Source organism: Ammospiza nelsoni, chromosome 1 (genome assembly GCF_027579445.1).
Source record: "Ammospiza nelsoni isolate bAmmNel1 chromosome 1, bAmmNel1.pri, whole genome shotgun sequence".
Taxonomy (NCBI): domain Eukaryota; kingdom Metazoa; phylum Chordata; class Aves; order Passeriformes; family Passerellidae; genus Ammospiza; species Ammospiza nelsoni.
In genome coordinates, this window is record NC_080633.1 from 76,752,764 (window position 1) to 76,772,775 (window position 20,012).

Sequence of the window (20,012 nt, forward strand, 5' to 3'; positions counted from 1 at the left end):
AGATATCCTTGAAAGAAATGAGATTTTCTGAAAAACAACTTTTCACTGAAAATAAATATTTTATTATTCAATTTTTAATAGAATTAAAAATGCTAGCTTTCAACAGATTTGGTAATTTTAATATCTAGAGTATTTTTCCCTGAAAATGTGGAAGCAACAGAAATAACTACTGATTCCTGGTTTACTCAATTTTGACAAATTCATTGGTAAATAACTGCAATTACCTGTTCATTCTATACATACGTCTTTTAGGCATAGTCAAAAATTAACATCACTAGGTTATATATTTTCTTGAAGTGCCTTATTCACAATAGAGATTTTCTATTATTCAGTAAGTAAAATATTTACAGTCTCTTTGAAGAGGCACAAACACTTTCCACAGTCCTGGCTTCTACATTTGGGAAGTGTCATACGATGATGAAATCTGTAAAAACTTAAAGGCAGACAACAAAAGAAAGATGATGTTTGATGCTCAGAAGGTCTACAGCCAGTGAATATATTATTATTTAATAGATAAGTCTATTCTTATGTTCAAAAAGGGCATGTGTCATTTATCACAGGAATATTTTTAGGAAAATTGCTAAAATTGGTTCCCTTTGTGAATATCACTTCCTTGATCATAATTAACAGCTGCTTCAAATGCAGGTGAATTTAGCTACCAATAGCTGCAATGTTTGTCAGTGAAAGGAGCCTGACTGCTGCAAACATTTATGAATGTATAAAAGCCCTGCCACATCACAACTAACTCCCACACCACTGAAAGGATTTCACAGTAATTTCCCTCTAACAAAGGTTAGTGTTAAATTGCAAAAGCATTTTTTTAATAAAGTTTATCCTACTCCTGAATCTTGAAACAATCACATATTACTATTTGAGGTATTTGAAATTCTGGAAAATGAAAAAGGAGGCCTGAGAGGGATAGGGAGAGAGATGAATGATTTCTACACGAGAAAAAAAAAAAACTTTTGTTGTTTCCATTTTGAGATCTTTAGTATGATAAAGGTGAAAAAAAAATTTCCCTAAGTGCATGAACTTAAACAATAGAAAATGTTTACTCTCAGTCTGCAGGAGAGAACCCTGCCAATACTCTGCAGGAGACTTCTCTGCTAGTTGTAAGAAGGCCTTAATTATTACTGGATAAAATTGGAGACAACAGGAGTTTTCCATTGGCTTTCTTAAGTCCAAGATTTAGGCTTTATGGACACAGTTACACTTCCCTGGACCCTGGAGAGATTTTGTTCTTGTTAACTGATTTTCCCAGGACTTCTAGAAGAATTAAATACAAGATAGGAACAAATTAACATCCCGGTTCTTTCAATGAGCAGTTTTGTCTGAAAAATGGAATATAAACTCATCCAGAAACAATTTTTCTACTTCACTTCCTGCTTCTTCCAAGTAGTCTGTAGGAATAACCTTCCCACCCTCTTGTCTTTGGGGTAAAATGAGTCTATGCTCTTTTCTTCCTTCTCCACTCCCAATAGCAGCAGCAGACATGGTTGTTCTTCCATCTCATCAGTATAAAACACAAGTACAGCCACAGATATAGAAAACAGATATCTTACATCAGCCATACAGTAATTTTTGTTCCAAATTATAAAGCTTTCTAGTTTTTTTAATCTATTGTATTGTACTCTCAATGGATTCTTAGGAATATTTGACTTTATCCATTAAATACATGAATAAATCTTGAAAGTGATTGCTGTAGCTAGCATGTAACTGTATGTAAACTCAACATGTTTTTCTTAAAATTGAATTGAGAAAATCCAGCAGAGACAATCATATTCAGATTTATAATTAAACTGCTCTATTTAAGCAGAAATGATGTAACCTTGAGCTGTGAAAGATAATTTTATTTTGCTTGTTAGTACAAAGGTGTGACATTTTTATTAAAAAGAAGGCATACCAATGTTCTTACACATTGTAACTTAATGATATCTGAAATATTAATATATCCATAACTTAGAATATATACAAGATTTCTGGGATTTGATTCACTTCTGTATAGCTCCACATAAATGCTGCTTGTTTTAAGTAATCCAAGCCTGAAGAACAAACTCTATCTGACGCTTTACCTGTGTCTTAAGAACCTACTTTTCTCCCATGCAAATGTTGATTAGTTAAAAGAACTCACTAAAATAAAATATTTACCTATTTTTGCATAACCTCAAACCTTAAAAAAAAGCCAATAAAACCTGTGTCATAAGCTTTCCTATGCTACTTCTGGAACCTGAGGAAAGTCAACACTGCTGTGTGATAACACAGCCTTTAAAATATTGTTCTGAGGAAATCTTGATGCCGGAACATTATTCAGGGGGTGTGCTTTCTTGGAATTGATGCATAGGGCACAGAAGAGCCCTTTCAGTTTCTTTGCTGTACCTCATATTCCGTGCACATTAAGAATTATTTGTTCATGCTTGCTGGATTATTTTGCAATATTTTTGTGTGTCTTGTAATGTGAATGCTTGCCTGAATTTTTTTGGGCCAGCTTAAGACAAAAAGATTAAAAATTCAAAATATGTCATATTTCACTCATAAAATTCTGTCCCTGTAAATTCCTTACAATTATCTCTCTAATATACGTGGGGTTTTTTTTTTTTCACCTCTATGATGGAACTCTTTTTTTCCTGTTTATGAAAGAGAACTGGTCAAACAGTTTATGATAGTATGCCTTGTCACAGTGATAGACAGGCTGAGGTAACATCTTTCTACTCTGTTATTCCCTACCTCTTCTAGTATATCATTATCAAACAAAAAGAGACACCTTAACTGACAGAGCTTTACAGCAGGTGTGATTTCTGGAACAATTTTTTTGTATTTAACTTAACATGAAATTTAAATACATGAGGAAGGAAGATTTTAACATTCATTTGCTAGGTGGTAAATAAAGAAAAATATTTGAAAAAAAACCAAAGAAAAATGAATTAAAGGAAGGATAAAAATGAAGAAAGCTTCATCAGCGCCAGCAGAATTTAGTAGACCTTTACTCTAAACCCTTCCAAGTTCCATCTAGAGTTAAAGGGCACACTGGTATAAATCAGAAAATAGCAGAAGGTGTAGAAGCTAAATAAGGTTCCAATCAGTATAAAACTAAGCATAAGCTTTTATAATCAGTTTATAATCTTTTAACTTTACAAATGCAATGGATTTAAACTGATTCTCATTCAACACACATTTCTAGGCATGTGTTTGCTACAGTTTTAGTCTTTCTTTTTATGTTCTAATTTCAAGAACCTATTTTTGTTTATGACAAAGTGACTTTTTGAAGTACTTAAAAGTTGTGTATTTATCAGTATTGTTTTTATTATTATTTCTATTATTATCTTGGGCACAGAAAAAATTCAAAAATTCAGCTTATTTAGACTAATGGGCAAGCCAATGAGAGTGTGTATAATAATGTGTCCTTCCGTGCCTCTGCATATCATAAAATTGTGACTTCCTGAAGTAGAATAAACCTAGTTTAGGAAGCCTAATTGGACTTCTAGGAATGATACTGAGCCCTTGGCTTTGCAGAGAAGCTATCCCTGGATATTTTGCACAGCTGATTCAAGAAGGCAGTCAGGCTTGGGATTCACTCTGTGTGGTCACATGCACCATTTATGTGACTGTGGAGGTCAGCTAACCCCTAACTAGGGTTTTCTGTGTTAGGGATTGATGAACAGTAGGAGATAACTACTTTGTGACTACTTTAGATATTTATGACTGCATAGTTGGAGATGTATTTCTTCTCCTAGCTGCAGCTGTGGTATGGAAATGTATGCTGCCTCACAGCTACCATCCCTCATACAGGTTGTTCCCTCCTCAGAAGAGCAACTCCAGCAGGAAATTTGAGTTTTCCATAATTAATTTGAAAGAACCAGGCTTACAAAAGTCAGCTATTCAATTCCTCTAACTAATGGGACAGTCTGATATAAAGAATTTTAGGAGAATTCAATTAACTCCAGATGTTTAGGGTGGAGAAGTGAATACCACCAAGAAAAGTAGTGGGAAGCTGCTCAGAGTCAAGATCTCTTCCGGCAGCATGGCAGTTGTCAACAGGCAGCTGTCTTTTTGTCTGTCACTTCAGAAACTGAATGGCACACCCCACACTTTCTACTCTATCACACAAGATATTCCTGCTAGCACTGGTAGGGCAACTCCTGTGAGAGAAAAAAAATCGCATGCAACTGACTGGCTGTAGCTAGAGCTTCCATCATAAATTAAATCTCAAAAAAAAACACCAAGTCCATAATGTCACAACTGTTAGGTGAGATGAGGAATAAATCATGTGTCCTCTGATGATAATGGTATTTATTATGTGTAGAAAAGTCCAAGTAACTAACCAGGATTTCATACCTTGCAGCTTAAAAGATCTATTGACTATAATTCTACAGAAACCGGATCACGTTCACACACGCTAGAAAGAAAACAGATTTTGTAATTTCAGGAGCATAAACAACTTATTCTAAACTGAAAATTTCTAACCTTGACAACAGCTTCATTTCAGTGACAGTGCAGTATAAACTTTCTGCTTATTCTTAACTTTCTGAACAGTGGTTATCTGGCAATCTGCAGAGAGACTATCTTCATAAACATAAGTAGACAGTCATTAGAAATTATAAACTTTCCTTTAATAGGTGTCTTCGAAATTTTGAGTTAGATTTTAAAAAAATTCACATAAAGATTTCTTAAGTTTCTAGTGTCTATTTTTATTGTATTTATTCATACAGAATAATTAATATTTTCATGCACTGGTCTTTTATATGAGTTGTAGAAGAGATACAGCAGGCAACACAGTGCAAAATAATGTTTTACTGTCAGTATGTATTATCTAGAGACATGCAGCTCTTTTTGATATTCTGATAGTGATTCCTCTTTCAAAAAAGATACTACAATCACTACCTCAAAAGATCACCACTGCTTCATAATTACAATTTTAATTGATTACAGCGATGCTATTGGACATTTTGCTGATCTTTCACAATTAAATAGCAAGAGTTAGAATTCAATTGCCATGCTGTTTTTTCTTCATTTAGTTTTTGAAATCAGTGAATGTGTTGTCTTGAAGAGGAATAGGATCTCCTACCTAAGGCTGGGATGATTTTTTTCCCCAGAGCCCTGTTTGTGGCAAATTCCCTTCCCTCATTTCTGAGTTTTGGACATCAATATTATCCTCTGATTTAACCCCAGGGACTCCAGCCAGGCATGGGTACACATGAGGGAGTAGCAGTGCTTTCACAGGTGTAGATCAAACCAGGCCTACTGGTGCCAACTCAAATGCATCCATTAGTAACAGGAGATGTCTTCCTTCAACCCAGAAGATTATTTACCCCCAATTTTGGGTGCACAGTAGTGGAAAGAAATTCTACATCTATGTGTGAGAATACATGGCACGGCTTCACTTTTCCCATGTGATGCATTAAGGGTTTTGGATTGTGAGGGTTCAACTTTAAATCCCCTCCTCAGTTCCTGTAAAATACTTTGAAAAATTCTAAAATTAGAAAAATTTAATAATATGGTAGAATCTTTTACACCGAGCTGTCATCAGAAGCTGCACACTACAATGTAGCTTATAATCCTTCGGAAGGATATATGAAATTGAGCTGGATAAAAAAAAATTGGAAGTTAATAAATTTCCTCAAACGTGACTCCTGTTGCTTTCTAACGGCCAATACTGGAATTTGTTGTTGGAACCTGTGATTATGCTGTTACTTGACAATGACTATATGCTGAGACCTCAACAGATTGAAGCTCATATCAGCTGTCACCATTCTGCAGAACATTTCTCTAAAATGACAATCAACCTAACTGAACTGAAACCTATCAACATGTGCACACAGAGCACATTGTAACATGGAGTTATATGAGATCAGTAAGAATAATTTTATTTTAAAGCTTACTTTTTATGTTGATTCTTGCATTAAAGTTGAAGAGGGCAGAACAAAACACTGTGTTTCTATATGCATCAGCTCCAGTTGAAATGGTGATGCAGAAATAATCGTCAGAAAACTATGCAACTTGTAACTTATGTGTATAATTACTTGTATAATTAAATGATATTAAGACATTGTTGAGAAATTTTTATTCTTTTAGTGTTTTACTAGTGCATAGCATTTTTCATTGACCAATATTTTTATATATGTGGCATTCCATCAAAGGAATATTTTGAGTTTTTTCACTGTGACTATAGAAGTGTCAATTCTTGGAAGCAGATATTTTGCTAAACATAAAAAGAAGACAAAGAAATAGAGCACAAAGAAAATTAATCATGATGATGAGATGCACAGCTTACTAATTCAAATAAAATGTTTAAATTTTTTGCATAAATGTGTACACACACACACATACACGCCCTTTAATTGACTTTTTTAATTATTTAATTTTATTAATATTAGTTATTGTTTGAAATTCTCATAGTGCTCAGAAAGCCAGCTCACAGATAGAAGCCTCTTATAAAAGACTTCTACAAAGCTAGTAAAAAACACACCTCTTCCTAGTTCAAATAATTTTCAGCTTTGAAAATTGTTCTTTTCCAAATAACCTTTAAAAAAAACATTCTTTTCTCCTTTTGTTCACCTTTCTTTTACCTCATCATTTTGCAGTTGGGCTCAGCTATCTTAAAGGTCTTTTTTATCCTCAAGGATTCTCTTATTCTGTGATTTTAGTTGCTCCTTGTTTCCAGATACCTACTGTCATTCATCTGACCCATTTGCAGTAGTGTCCTAACCCTTCTCAGCACCAGCTTTAGTCTGCATGACTAATTCATGTTAACTTATTATTTAGAAGATGCCCTAGGTAATCCAAACTTTTAGGATCAGGAAACATTTGCTCTGATTGTGTTGAGAGCAGATTTGACCTCGTCCCTAAATGTCCTCTGCAGTGGTGTGTGTGTGTGTGTGTGTGTGTGTGTGTGTGTGTGATGGAGAGGGAAAGAAATAAAAGCTATTTTATTGGATTTGATTAGCAACAAAACACTGGTTTGTTTTGAGTTTTTTTTTTTCTTTTTTGTTTCTCCATGTTCTGAATTAAAGTCTCTGGCACCCCCCTACCCCTTTGAATCTTAGGAAAATTTTCAAGATTTATGTATTTTTAGATGGAAGGAATAAGTATATTTGTGTGAAAGCATTACATTAGATTCTAATTATCAGGTTTTAAAAGAAGCTTTGCAATCTGTGTAGACCATAGAGCTCTTGCCAAGAGAAAATATGTGTAGAATAATTATAATTTAAAAGGGCAGCCTTCCAAATAGAAAGTCTCCAGACTCATTTACACCCTCCTCTCTTGTAGTGGCTATCCTTGTCCCAACAAACACCTCTTCAGTAGAGATCTGCCAAAATGGCTCTGCTTGGGTCTATGTTAACTGCACAAAAATGGCCTTTTTTCCTTTCCTCAGTTCAGGCCATCATTCTATATTTTCAGTTTTAGGTATTATTGGAGCTGAATGGATGTTCTAGTTTCTCAAACAGTTTTCTTTGCACATCTTATCCAAGACATTACAGGATCTCGTGGCTACAGAATGAATGGTGATACCTGGGAGTAGGTGCAGGAAGAGAATATAATGGAGTAAAGTCCTAAAATATAGGACTTTATAAAGAAAAATTATGTAAAGATACAGATGTGGGATGTATAATTAACACTGTTGTGCAGGCAAGGAATGGTTAATAGCCTGGAACATTTACCATTTTTTTAGACCAAATAAGCACGCAATATAGCATTTAAACTGGTTTACTAGTAACAAATAAATGGGACAGTGATTTTTTTTTCCAGCCTGTGAAATTGGCAGTGGAATAAGATGTAGAATCTCAGAGTGTATCACAGGGTAAATATATCAGTTTAGGGGTTTTAAACATTCCTGGACATTTGGGAAATGCAGAAAGGGAAGTTGTCAACTCATACAACAACTTTTCAATGTCTGCATTGCTCTGAAATTAAGATCACAGCAATCCTGGCAGATGTCATAGCCCTTGTTCTGCCATGATTTGTGAGGATATAGTGATTGCTTCATTCTAAAGTAGACTATTTTGCAAGTTTTTAAGCATCTTTTGCTTCCAATTTCTTTACTTAAGTATGTGAATTTAGATAATTAACTTTCAAAATTATTGTATTAAGAGAAGTCATAGAAGTATTTAAGGAAAGAGAAGGTGAATAGTGGAGCATCAGATGAATAGGACACAGAAGAGAAAATCAGCACCACAGGACACTGAAGAACAAATACATCTGATCCATACTCCTGCAATGCTCAATTTACTTAGGAGTGTAGACCCATTCTTGATGTACATTACCTTATGCATTTACTGGTCTTTTATGTGGTTTGAAATTATTTGTGCAGGTGTATGAAGTCTTGAAGTGACACAGAGATGATAACATTGAGTTATTGAAGCAGTAAGATCTTAATTTATTGCTAAAATAGAAACAATCATACTTCTCGCTAGAAACTGTCAGAAGAATTGAATAAATAATTTCTCCCAGATGTGCCAGTGGAGAGTTGTTATCAACTTTTCATGCTCTTTGAAGGAAACTAGCATTCAGCTTATTACAGGCTGAAGCAGATTGCTAGATCACATGGATTTGTAGACTGATTCAGTCTGGCATCTGGTACTGGATATGATTCAAAAACGCTGCCATAATTTCTGCATAGATTTATGCAATGTATCTTACAATAGTCTCCATCTTATTATTCATACTTTTTTTAAATCAGTCATTTCCTTTGCCATATGTGTTATTGTTTGTACACACTAGCAAGAATTATCGAATGATATGTCTTTTTCTGCCATCATGGAAAAACATTCATGAATTTCTGCACTAACAGAATTCTGCTGCAAGAAATTATTAGTTTTACACTTGGTGTAGATTTGCCCAAAGATCTGACACTAAACTGTGTGTAGAATACAAGTGTAGATTTCAACAAAGACAGAAATGAATCCCTCATATTTCCAAGCCTCTGCTACATTTTTAATATTCAAGATTTATAGAGAAAGCATAAAATTAAGACAGCCCGTATGAATACAATCATTTGTACAACCTTGTTGCAGTAAATTCAGGTGATTCTGGAATGTAAACACCTTGTAGAGGGGGAAGTAGGTAATATCTGAGAACTTGTTCTCTTGCCCTTTAATTTTACTGAAATAATGGAAGACCAAGAATTAGAAAATAAGTGCGAGCAAGAAGGTGAAATGGGATAGAAACCCAAAATTGCTGTGGACACAGTGTCAGAAAAACTAGTCTCTCACAAATCTTCTGTTTTTCAGCACAAAAAATAAATGTCTTTTCTTCCCATGCAATACAGCTTGTAGCACATAAATCAAGACACAGTAGCAAGCACTTATCTTTAGCCTAAACTGCTTTCTGGAAAATTTCAGGCATTGAAAGTCAGGATTATTTCCTAGTGTTGTGTAAGTACAGCTAATGCTAGCTTCTTACTCTTCATCTTTGCATCTGAATATAAGTTTTGCATTCCCTTTATTGTTGGAGAATTTAGTTAATTTTAAATTAATCAATCAGCTATTCCTCTGCAGTAATTTGCCACTGTGCAATGTTGAATTGACCCACAAATTGCATAGCTTGGTGTGGGTTACAAATAAGCATGCATTTGCACATTGCCCTGCAGTGGCATCTAGGAAACTTATGTCAAAATCAGCAAATTTGGTGAACAAATACAACGTGACATATCCCAGCTACTGCAGAGCTGTTAGAATTGCTATTCCTACCAGTTGTAAACCTTTTTTTCTCCAATACATTTTGGAAAAAAAGCCTGTGTTTAGTCTAGTCTTTGTATTTCAGTCTTCCTTTGTTTTGGGAGCCCTTGCTTTTCCTGCTTTGTCTCCAGCTAGGAGAAGCAACTATAATTGATTCTCTCTAATATAATCCAAGGGCTCAGATAAGACATGCAATACAGCCTGATTTGTTAGTAGCTGAACACAAAACTTACAGCTGGCAATCAGAAACACACTCAACCATCTCAGCTTTAGTGCCAAATCCAATGACAGGAGATTGGGAGTAATCTTGTCATGCTTCCCTGTTTACAAATTCCTGTCTCATAATTGCATTATTTTCCTCTGTGATATTATGACTTCCAGGAGTATGCATCAAAGTAGTCTTCACAATGAAGCCCAAAAATTTTATTTAATATAGGGATACTGCTAAAACAATTTTCTGGTTCCCTTAAAATTTCTGGCATGTTTTTTTCTTCAACCTTTCTCATCATCATTTTGATTCTTTTTTTCTCTTGATGTGTGTCTGTAAGCCTCTAAATGATAATGGAAGGAAAATACCAAGTTTTTACTAAGCAGAGTGTAATGAAACAGCAGGAAGTTTTGAGCCATTTAATTTAAAATAAGGAGGAAGAAAATTGACATTAATTATCTCAGACTACATTATCTTTTCATTTTGCAAGCAAGGAAATATTTAACACCTTGGAAGCAAAATACTTTAGTTTGTACTGGAGAGACAATTTAAAATCACATGTGGGGGGCAGCTAGATGAAAGATCAGAAATTAATATATTCGCTGAGCAAGAGTGATGAGATGAAAAAGTAGACAAAGAGGAGACTAAGCTTGTGTTCGCTCTTTGCCACAAACCACGACCTCTTCCACAGTCACAAGGACCTATTTTCAATTTCAAGTCAATAGCTATAAATGTTAGTAATTGCCTTTAACTCCTTTCTGTAGCTTAGCTTCTTGCCCCATTACCAGAAACCATTTAGTTTCTCAGTAATTCATTTTCTACATAAACTCCTTTCATATCCCATGTTTCCTCTATTGTGTTTCACCTTGGGCAGTACATCATGTAAATAAAGTCTATATCCATAATCCCTTTACAATTCAGCTTAAGAGAATTCGCTCTTGAAAACTCCATTCTAACCAGTGGCCATTATAGAAGATGTTTTTAGTCCTCATTAGATGGGAAACGTCTACGAATATTTTAAAAGCTATTTCAGCATCAGTGATATAACCTTGTGTATCTTTTCAAAGCTTTTAGATGTATTTAAAGGATGGGTATGGAGCAGGTAAAGGATCTGGAAAGAAGTTCATCATACTGTATTTGGATTTAAAAGAATCCTGTATTTAAAATAATGTTTAAGGCCACTTTATTGTAGGATAGACACTGATTAAAGGGACAAAACCACCCAAGAAGTTAAATTCAAGTTTTTTATTTTATTTTTAAATTACATCTTGAGATTAATCACAGTAATAGCCAGAAAAAAGTGTATATTAGTGTTTAAGGCAGAAAATATTGAGTTCTGTTCTCTTTCAAAATGAGCAAGAAACTTCTATATTCACAGTCTGCAGTCTGATTATCTCAGAAAAGACAAAAGTAAGGGATCAAGTATTTGTGTAAAAGGCAGTATTTTTAGTTCTGTTTAGCATTTACTATAATCATGAGGTGTATATTTTCTTTTTTTTAACCAAGTTTGCTTTTCAGATGCCATCAAACTCTTGCTCTTGAAATAATTAGATACTTCCCTTTTTCTTCTCTGAAAACCAAATGCCTGTGAAAGCTTTTGACACTCTCTCATGTCATCTCGCATTTGTTTGATGTGGCTACAGGTGATTTTACATACTTGGTCTTAAATTTCAGTTATAACAAATGTGAAGCCCTGCTTCATTGCAGTTTTAGGTACTGAACTGCAGCAAATCTGTGCTGTACTAGATAGGAGTAAAAGTCTTGCATAACATACTACCCACAAGTTTTCCATGCAATTAGTGGCAGTTAAAGGCTTAAGAAATTGGTTCTTCCAAAGTCTTTTATCACATTAAAAAAAAGAATTGCTGTGTAGCCTAGGAATAGCCATTAATATTTTTGTCCTCTATTTTGCTCTTTTTCTTCTCCAGCTTCATTCTGACTTGGACAAGGGAGTGGGCAGTGTTAAATATACCCTTTCAGGAGATGGTGCTGGCACAGTTTTCACCATTGATGAGACCACGGGAGACATTCATGCCATAAGGAGCCTAGATCGAGAAGAAAAACCTTTCTACACACTCCGGGCTCAGGCTGTGGATGTTGACACCAAGAAACCACTAGAGCCTGAATCAGAGTTCATCATCAAAGTGCAGGACATTAATGACAATGAGCCAAAGTTTCTGGATGGACCTTATGTTGCCAGCGTCCCAGAAATGTCTCCAGTGGGTGAGTAAGAAGCTGCAAATTCCTGATAACTAATTGTGTATTACTTAATTGCCTCAGTGTACTTTTCTTGCTGAGAGAGGGAGGAAATGAAAAAAACCCACAACTTCTAAAACTTAGTATTAGAAATGTTTCTAATATTCTGTGCCTAGATGTACACAGATTACAATTTTGTTTTAGCTTTGTTTGCTTATTTAGAAACTTATTCTTCTGCAATATGAGTACCTGTGATGTTAAGTTTCTGAGGGTAGAAAGAGTCAAAAAAACAAAAGATATTCAAGGAAGGTATGGTAAGGTCCAGAGGGTCTCTAACCCCAAACCTGTTATGTAACATGATGTGATGCATTCCCCTCTCTTCCTAGTTTACATTTGTTGTTTGCTGGAAAAAATTATATTGCCCGTTTGCTGCAAAGTATCTTGTCATTTAAACGGTTTTGTCTTTGTGGCTCTTAAACTCCTACAGCACTAGCATGATCTCCTAATTATGCAATAGAGGGCAATTCTTTATTCAAGTCCTGTTTTACTCTACATGCTCAGAGTAACTATTGCCCTTGCCTTGGTCACAATGCAAGAATGAGAGTCTGCAAGAGTGGCTCAAGTTGTCAGAAGCCTAATGTCCAAAAAAATCTTTAGTGCATCAGACTCCTAAGTTTAAAAAAAAAAAAAAAAAGAAGAAGATTGCCTGGGAACATGGTAAGTTTTCAAAAACCTAGTGTACAGAGGACAGAGTAATTTTCTTTTCAGAGAAAGGTGGACTGAAGTAATGATAGTGAAGTACTGGAATAGGTTTTTGCTTGAAGAATTTTCACAACACGATAGATATTTGCCAGGAATGACATAAAGAGCATGGATCCTGCTTTGGGGCAGGAGAATAGGCTAAATGGGCCCTTTTGGTCTCTTCCTGATGGCTGATTCTCCAGTGGTCCTGAGCAGTGTGTTTGTAACACAAGCGCAGTGCTTGTGTCCTGCTGCCAGATGGCATTTTGGGTTTCCCTGCAGGCACCAGAAATTAATTTGTTCTGGGCTGGGAGTAATTTAACTTCCCAGTGCTAGTTCCAGCCTATTGCCCTTCTCTCTCCTAAACTGCATTTTCCCAGTACTTCACAAGCCAGTACCAGCCATTTAGTACTCCTGGCAGTTGTTAACACTTTTGGAAGTTTTCTGACTTTGAAGTGGCAGAGGGATACTGTTCCCCTTCAGCTATGCACCTCAGATGTTGATACTTTTAACGACAATCTGGGAGGCGACTAGCTGTCTACACAAGCATTGTGTGCTACACAGAATTAATGAGATATTATTTTAAATTTTGTGGTAAGGAGCAGTAAAATGCTATAGAATGTGATAAAATGTGATGTGAGTAGACATGATCGTGTTATTCTCATAGAAGTGTTGAGAAGCATTCACTATAGTCACCTACAGGACTCTGTAGATTCACAATCTAGTGCACTATTGTTTCCCCTAATGAGATGCATAACAATATTACTTACAGTTGTATCATGTATAGATGAAAACCATTTGTTACATTTTGACACCTGTGTCTGTGGCAAATTCAGAATAACATTTCTCACCAGTGAGCGTATGCTTAGTGAAATTGTGTTTAAAACCTTATCAGAAAGAAAAAATGAAAATCAGTGATGGTGTTAGTACAGCAGAACACAGTGCCTTCATTCATTACTCTGTTGTTCTACCCCATCTTTCTTTGTTATTTATGTAAATATGTGTGTGAAGCAGAAGATTGAATGCTAACAGAGCTTTTACTTCATATGAAATACTCTTCAAGGTGTGCCATATATTGGCAGCTTTTACATGGATGAGGAGTTGCATGACTAAATGAGATACAACTGAGCATGCTGTGGCATGCATGCAGCATTTTAAAAGAAATGCCTTTCAATTTATTCTTCTTTAGAAAAACAGAAGTAGATGCCATGGCAAAAAATAGATCTCCTTGGTCTTCTCTTTATTCGGTCACGTTCACTACGTATATTCCTCTATAAAAAAAATAAAAGATGGATGAAAATTGATCAGAAAAGGCAAGACAAGGAAAGAGTTCCCTAAATTGAAGTCTAAACTTCAATTGGTGGCTACTAAAGCAGATAAGAATTTTTGCTGTTAGGTTGTCTTGCAGCAAAAATATCCAGAAATGCCTTGTCCTCTGTAGTGTGTCAGGAGATTGTGCCTTCTCTGATGTAGGTCTTGCTATTCTCTTGTTCTCTTTATATGTTTTTCCTTCCTTATGCAAGCACTGATTTCTCAGAGGATCTAAAACTACTCCTTTCTATCATCAGTACCATTTAGTTGCACCTTTGGAAATGCTTAGACCTACCAGTGCCTGAGGCTGACACTGAAAATCACTTTGATTTTTCAGCTGGTGCAGCATATGGTTGTCTTGGCTTAGGAAAAAACCCAGATCCCAGATAAACTCTTACTCTCTTTTTTTTTTTTTTAACATTTTCATTTTCTAGTTGCTACTTTTTAAATACCAAATGTTCCAATTTTCACTTACTATAGTTTTACAACACTATTGATTATAAACTGCACTCATGCACATATTTCTTGGGAAATTGTGGGAAATTCACTGAAATACTACATTTTTTACCCTTACTAGTCTCTTATGTGAGCCTGACAAGTTTTTGTGAATAGTGACATGCAGTCTTTTATTGTTTCATGACATTTGCATGCAAAGGTTTACACAGTTTGGTACTTTATCCCAACGTTATTGGTAATATTATTAGTAATGGTACTTTCTAGAAATTGCCATGGCTACATGGTTCTGGGTTTTATAATGTCTCTAGACTTCCTAATAATTGCTATTGCTGAACCTGGGATGGTTGAAATAATGCCATAGCACTCACCTCTAGAATCAGTGTTGCAGTTACAGTGTTATAATAAAATTGTACATCAACTAGACCTTAGTAATATTTAACTGGAAAAAGTGCAAAAGAAAAAGAAAACAGGTGACATTCTCAAGTTCTGTTTTTCTGCACAGAGGTATTACTTAGATATACCTGTCATAGCCTTGTTTTTGTCAGTAGATTTTAGAAATTTTGTTACTTTCCATGCATGTTGAAGGTGGAAGTTTTCTTTTGCACTTCAAATCTACATTGAGGGCAGATTGAATTTTCTTCTGCAGTTTCTGTACTCTAGTGTTGGTTTGTTTTTCCTTTTAATCAATATCACTCATTAAAGGAGATAATGGTAGTGAAGATCTTTTCATTATTTTCTGAAAATATAGTTTTAGGACTGCTATTTTTAGTTAGTGGTGCCTTCCTTACCAGGAGCCAAATTCCTTCATACGCTCTTACGGAAAAAAGTTAGAAGAACATTTACCCAATACAAGTTGGGATGCAAACGTCTTTCATGCCAAAGCTTTACTGGACAGCCAACCTTGCTCTTTCCATACATGCACTGTAATCTGTTCTTGTATGATGAAGAGGAAAGTCAATCACAGCCAGAAACAAGAAAGATCTTCTCTTGAAAAGCCCCTTGGGTTACCAACTGTTGTAGCACGCAGGCTGCTGTACCCATCTGTGATTTCCAGTGCTTCTGATAGTTCCAAAGTGGGCACAGCTTCCACACTGTAGTGGAAGGATATCAGTGCCTCCAAAGTTGGCATTGTATTGCTCACATGATAAATGGGGTGCATAATACTGTATGGTGAAGATTTTATTTTTAAAGGACTATTTGATTTTTTTTATTGTTTATTATTTTAAAAAAATATTTTACAAACTATTTTAAATTCCCTGCAGAAAAACTCAGCAGATGGAGTCAAATTACAATGCAGAACTAATATTTTAAGAACATAGATTGCTATGCTGTTATCTTATGCTCAGTAAGAGACTTATAAAAGCTTAAGAGCTGAACTCCTAATATCGGTTGTGGGGTTTTATTTTGGTCTTTTTTTATTTTATTTTCTGACATTGAATTGGTTTTATCAATATCTTTATTGGAAAATATTTTCTTGGTTTAACGTTGGCTCCAAAACGTAGAATGAAACAGAAATTTGGATTTATTTATGAGAACTGAAAAGGGTGCCCTAATATCTCCATTTGTAAGTTTGTAATAGCAAAACATGTTCTCCTTAAGTATAGTTTAATCAACTGTGTTGTTGCTTCTGGCAGCTGTGCCAGCTTCTGTTGCAATATAGTTGACGTAAGCATGCAAATATAGCTGAGTTTAAACCAAGGTTATCCCCTTATTAAAGCTATCAGTCCAGATGACTGAGAATGGGGACAAAGCAGCATTAAGCACACATTCAAGGAAAGATATTATTATATATATATTTTATATATTTATACATAAAAACGTGCACAGAAATGCATTTGCTTCCCTATGCATTTCTTTCACTGAATATGCTGATTTTAACAGCAAATTTATAACCTCTACTGTCACAGTCTCCTATTTGTTTTCTAAGGTCTTTGCATTATTCTTCTAGGCTTATACATAGACCAGCTAGGGCTGTACTAAACCCCTCAATTCCATAATATACAGATACCATATGTTCTTTCCTACACAATTTCACTTCATACTTTTCCACTACATTAACTCTTTATTGATTAGACTCTACAAACTCCAGATGACCATAGCAGACTAAAATGGTCAATGATACTAGAAAGTTGATATCAGGTCATTTTTATTGTGTTCCTCAGTGGTGCAAAGCAGCTTCCTGAAGAGTCTTATGGATTTGCTTCCCATGGTACTGTCAGTGTGAAAATAATCTCTATAAATTTTCTAGCAGTTTTCCTTCTGGAGTGAATACTTAATTGGCTTTTATTTAAACACTGGCTTATATAATGGAGCATATGTTTAATATATCCATCTATGCAGTTACATGTGCAAGAATTGCAGTATGTAGAAAACTACCCTGGTGAACCTGCACTCTGGTTTGGCTAAGCTTAGCACTGTGTGCCTGAGTTTGGCCTGAAGCTTACAGTGAGCAGGGGCTGGGGAAGGAAGGACTATAAGGCACAGGAGCAAAGGCTGAATGAGCCTGCCTTTGATATAGATTCCTAGCTGTTGGCGATATATTTTTAAGGGTTTCCAAAAGCTTACCCAGGCTGGTGCGGAAGATATTACTTTGGGAATCCATTGAGACTAGAAGTACTTTTGAGTGGCATTATGCATGCTCATGAACAGACAACTGACAGCATAATCTGTCTGCAGTCATTGTCTGCAGCCCTCCAGCTCCAGCCTGATCTCCAGGTGGTTTTTCTTGTGTTATAAAGTCCTTAGAGAAAATTATGGGAATTGGATGTCATATTCAAGATACAAACATCTTGAATATGTTTTATTTTTATCCAGTTTCCTTGTTGAATTATTCCTATTGATTATTTTCCTTTTTCTTGTCTGCTGTTGGTCATTGAGAAGAAAACTTTGGAGGACTTACCATAGTGATCCCAAGATCAAGAGTTAATAGGTGATGGAGCTACAACCCACCTCTGCAGGAGTACTGATAAGTTACTTTTTCTGAAGCTTCTTTGTGTTTCTCCATGTGAAGTTCCGTTTTCTCAGTTTCATGCTATGTTAAGATTCCCCTGTAGCACTTTGCAGCAAAGCTTTCATTTTGTCAAGCTGTCACCTGTTCATATATTCTCTTTTACTGGCAACCTATGAGTTCAGATCCAAGAGAGATGCCAGTGGCAACCCCTCTCTCACATAAAGACTGGCAATTTATTCCCACTGTTTCAGATCTTTTTTTATTTGGATTATATAAGGAAAAGCTGTTGTATCTAAAACTTCATTTTTTTTCTTTTTTTTTTTTAAGAGTCTCAGCTTTGGAACCTTGCTGAAAACTTTTTTGAAATTTAGATATTCTTAATATATGCCAGTAATCTTGAGCTAAATTTTCACTGGTGCACCCAACAGTTTTAATAGGTTTAGTGAAGAACAACTTCACAAAACTGTACTGAATTTGAGCTTACAGGATGATATCCATATGTCCTCTAATTTGATACTTTATTAAAGTGTACAAATTTTGTCCATCACTTGGGTCAGAGCTGGTGCCCTGGGTCATTTGAACTATATTTCAAAAAGTTCATGTTCCATCATTATTTTTCCACACTCTTTCCTGGGGCTATGTCAGGTGGCAGATGACTCATTGCAATTGATGGTTCAGTGGTTTCTCACTAAGAACAACTTTTTTTTTAATTACAGCTCTTTTCTTTCTGATTCTCTTTTTGTTTTAATTTTGAAAAGATGCACCTTCTGCACTTATCATCAGCATAACTTTTTTTGCCACTGTGTAGGAAAGTGAGTTTTAAGGAAGGAGCAGAGGCGAAGGCAGGTTAGGGCTGCTTAGCTTTTTCTCAAAGAGTGTTTTTCCCTTTTTACAGGACATTGCATAAAAAAAAACGTATTAAAAAAAAACCAAAAAACAAACCAACACTGAGATATTGTGAGGATATTACAAGTTGTCAGTGAAAGTTTTTGAAACAAAAGTGTTTCTTTATGATAGACCGCTGGGCAACTAGGCAGCTTCAATTATGGGGCAGGGAGGAGCCAGAAAAAAAATTAGATCAAAAGAGAGTGAGAAAGGGCAGAAAATCAAGTCTGGATTAGTTAAAGGATAATGGGTTCTGCCATACTGTGAGTTTCATTTACCCTGGCTGTTGGATATTGTCAGTGAAACTTAAGACATTTGGCAAATGCTGTGAGGTGGGACACTCTATGTAAAATGAAAGCTGCAAAACACAGGACTATGCAAACATGAACAGCAAAATTCTCAGCAAAGCTAAGAAGTTTTGGATGTTAAAAAGAGACACTGGATACCTATTTTCCGCTAGCTGTTTTTACAGTCCCAAAATGTCAGTATTAGTGCTGAAACCATTTAAAAGCATTTGATTCTTTCCTCACATATATCTAAGCCTACACTGGATATTTTCTACCACAACTTCAGCGAGGCTATCAACACTGTCTCTCATGATATCCTCAAAGGCAAACTCAGGAGATGGGAATTTGTTAAGCGTACAGTGAAGTGGATTGAGAACTGGCTGAAAGGCATATTCCAGAGGGCTACAATCAGTGGCACAGGTTCTAGTTGGAGGCCTGTAATTAGTGGTGTCCACCAAGGTTCAGTACTGGGTCCAATACTGTTTAACTTCTTAGGGACTTAGACGAAGGGGCAGGGGCCTCCTCAGCAAGTTCACTGATGGCAAAAAGCTGTGAGGAGTGGCCAATACCCCAGAGGGCTGTGCAGCCCCTCAGAGGTACCCTGGCAGGGTGGAGAGATGGGCAGAGAACTTCCTGAGATTCAACAAAGGCAAGTGCAGGGTCCTGCAATTGGGGAAACAAAAACCCCTCATGCACCAGCACAGGCTGGGGGATGAACTGCTGGAAAGCAGCTCTGTGGAGAAGGACCTGGGAGCCCTGGTGGACAACAAGCTCTCCAAGAGCCAGAAGTGTGTCCTTGTGGCCAAAAAGGCCAGAGGTATCCTGGGGTGCATTAGGAAGAGCGTAGCCTGCAGATTGAGGGAGGTGTTTCTGTTCCTGGGGAGGCACAGCTGGAGTGCTGTCTCCAGATCTGGGCTCCTCAGTTCAACAGAGACATGGAGCAGGTCCAGTATAGAGTAAAATAGAGGATTATGGGACCCGAGCATCTCTGTTATGAGGGAAGGCTGAGGGAGCTCTTCCTGTTCAGCCTTGAGAAGAAAGAGCAGAGAAGGGACCTGATCAATGTTGGTAAGCAGTGTGTCATGAGCATGGAGCCAGCCTCTTCCTGTTGGGGCCAGGTAGTAGGGCAAGAGGCAACAGGCAGAAATGAATGCACAGAAAGTCCCACCCAAACATGAGGTGACCAAGCACTGCAACAGATTGTCCAGAGAGGTTGTGGAGTCTCCCTTACTCAAGAACCGTCTGGACACAGTCGTGTGAAATGTGCTCTAGGATGACCCTGCTCGAGCAGGGAGCTTGGACCAAAT

At 36.3% G+C, this 20,012-nt stretch overlaps 1 protein-coding gene across 2 annotated transcripts in view; it reads left to right on the plus strand.

Moving 5' to 3' along the window:
- Positions 1-20,012, plus strand: part of CDH12 (cadherin 12) — a 153,845-nt gene that overhangs the window by 19,884 nt on the left and 113,949 nt on the right. For both annotated transcript variants that reach the window (XM_059469163.1, XM_059469171.1), the window contains exon 2: positions 11,808-12,102. In XM_059469163.1, coding sequence (XP_059325146.1) covers positions 11,808-12,102 — 295 coding nt within the window. The remainder of the gene's footprint in view (positions 1-11,807; positions 12,103-20,012) is intronic.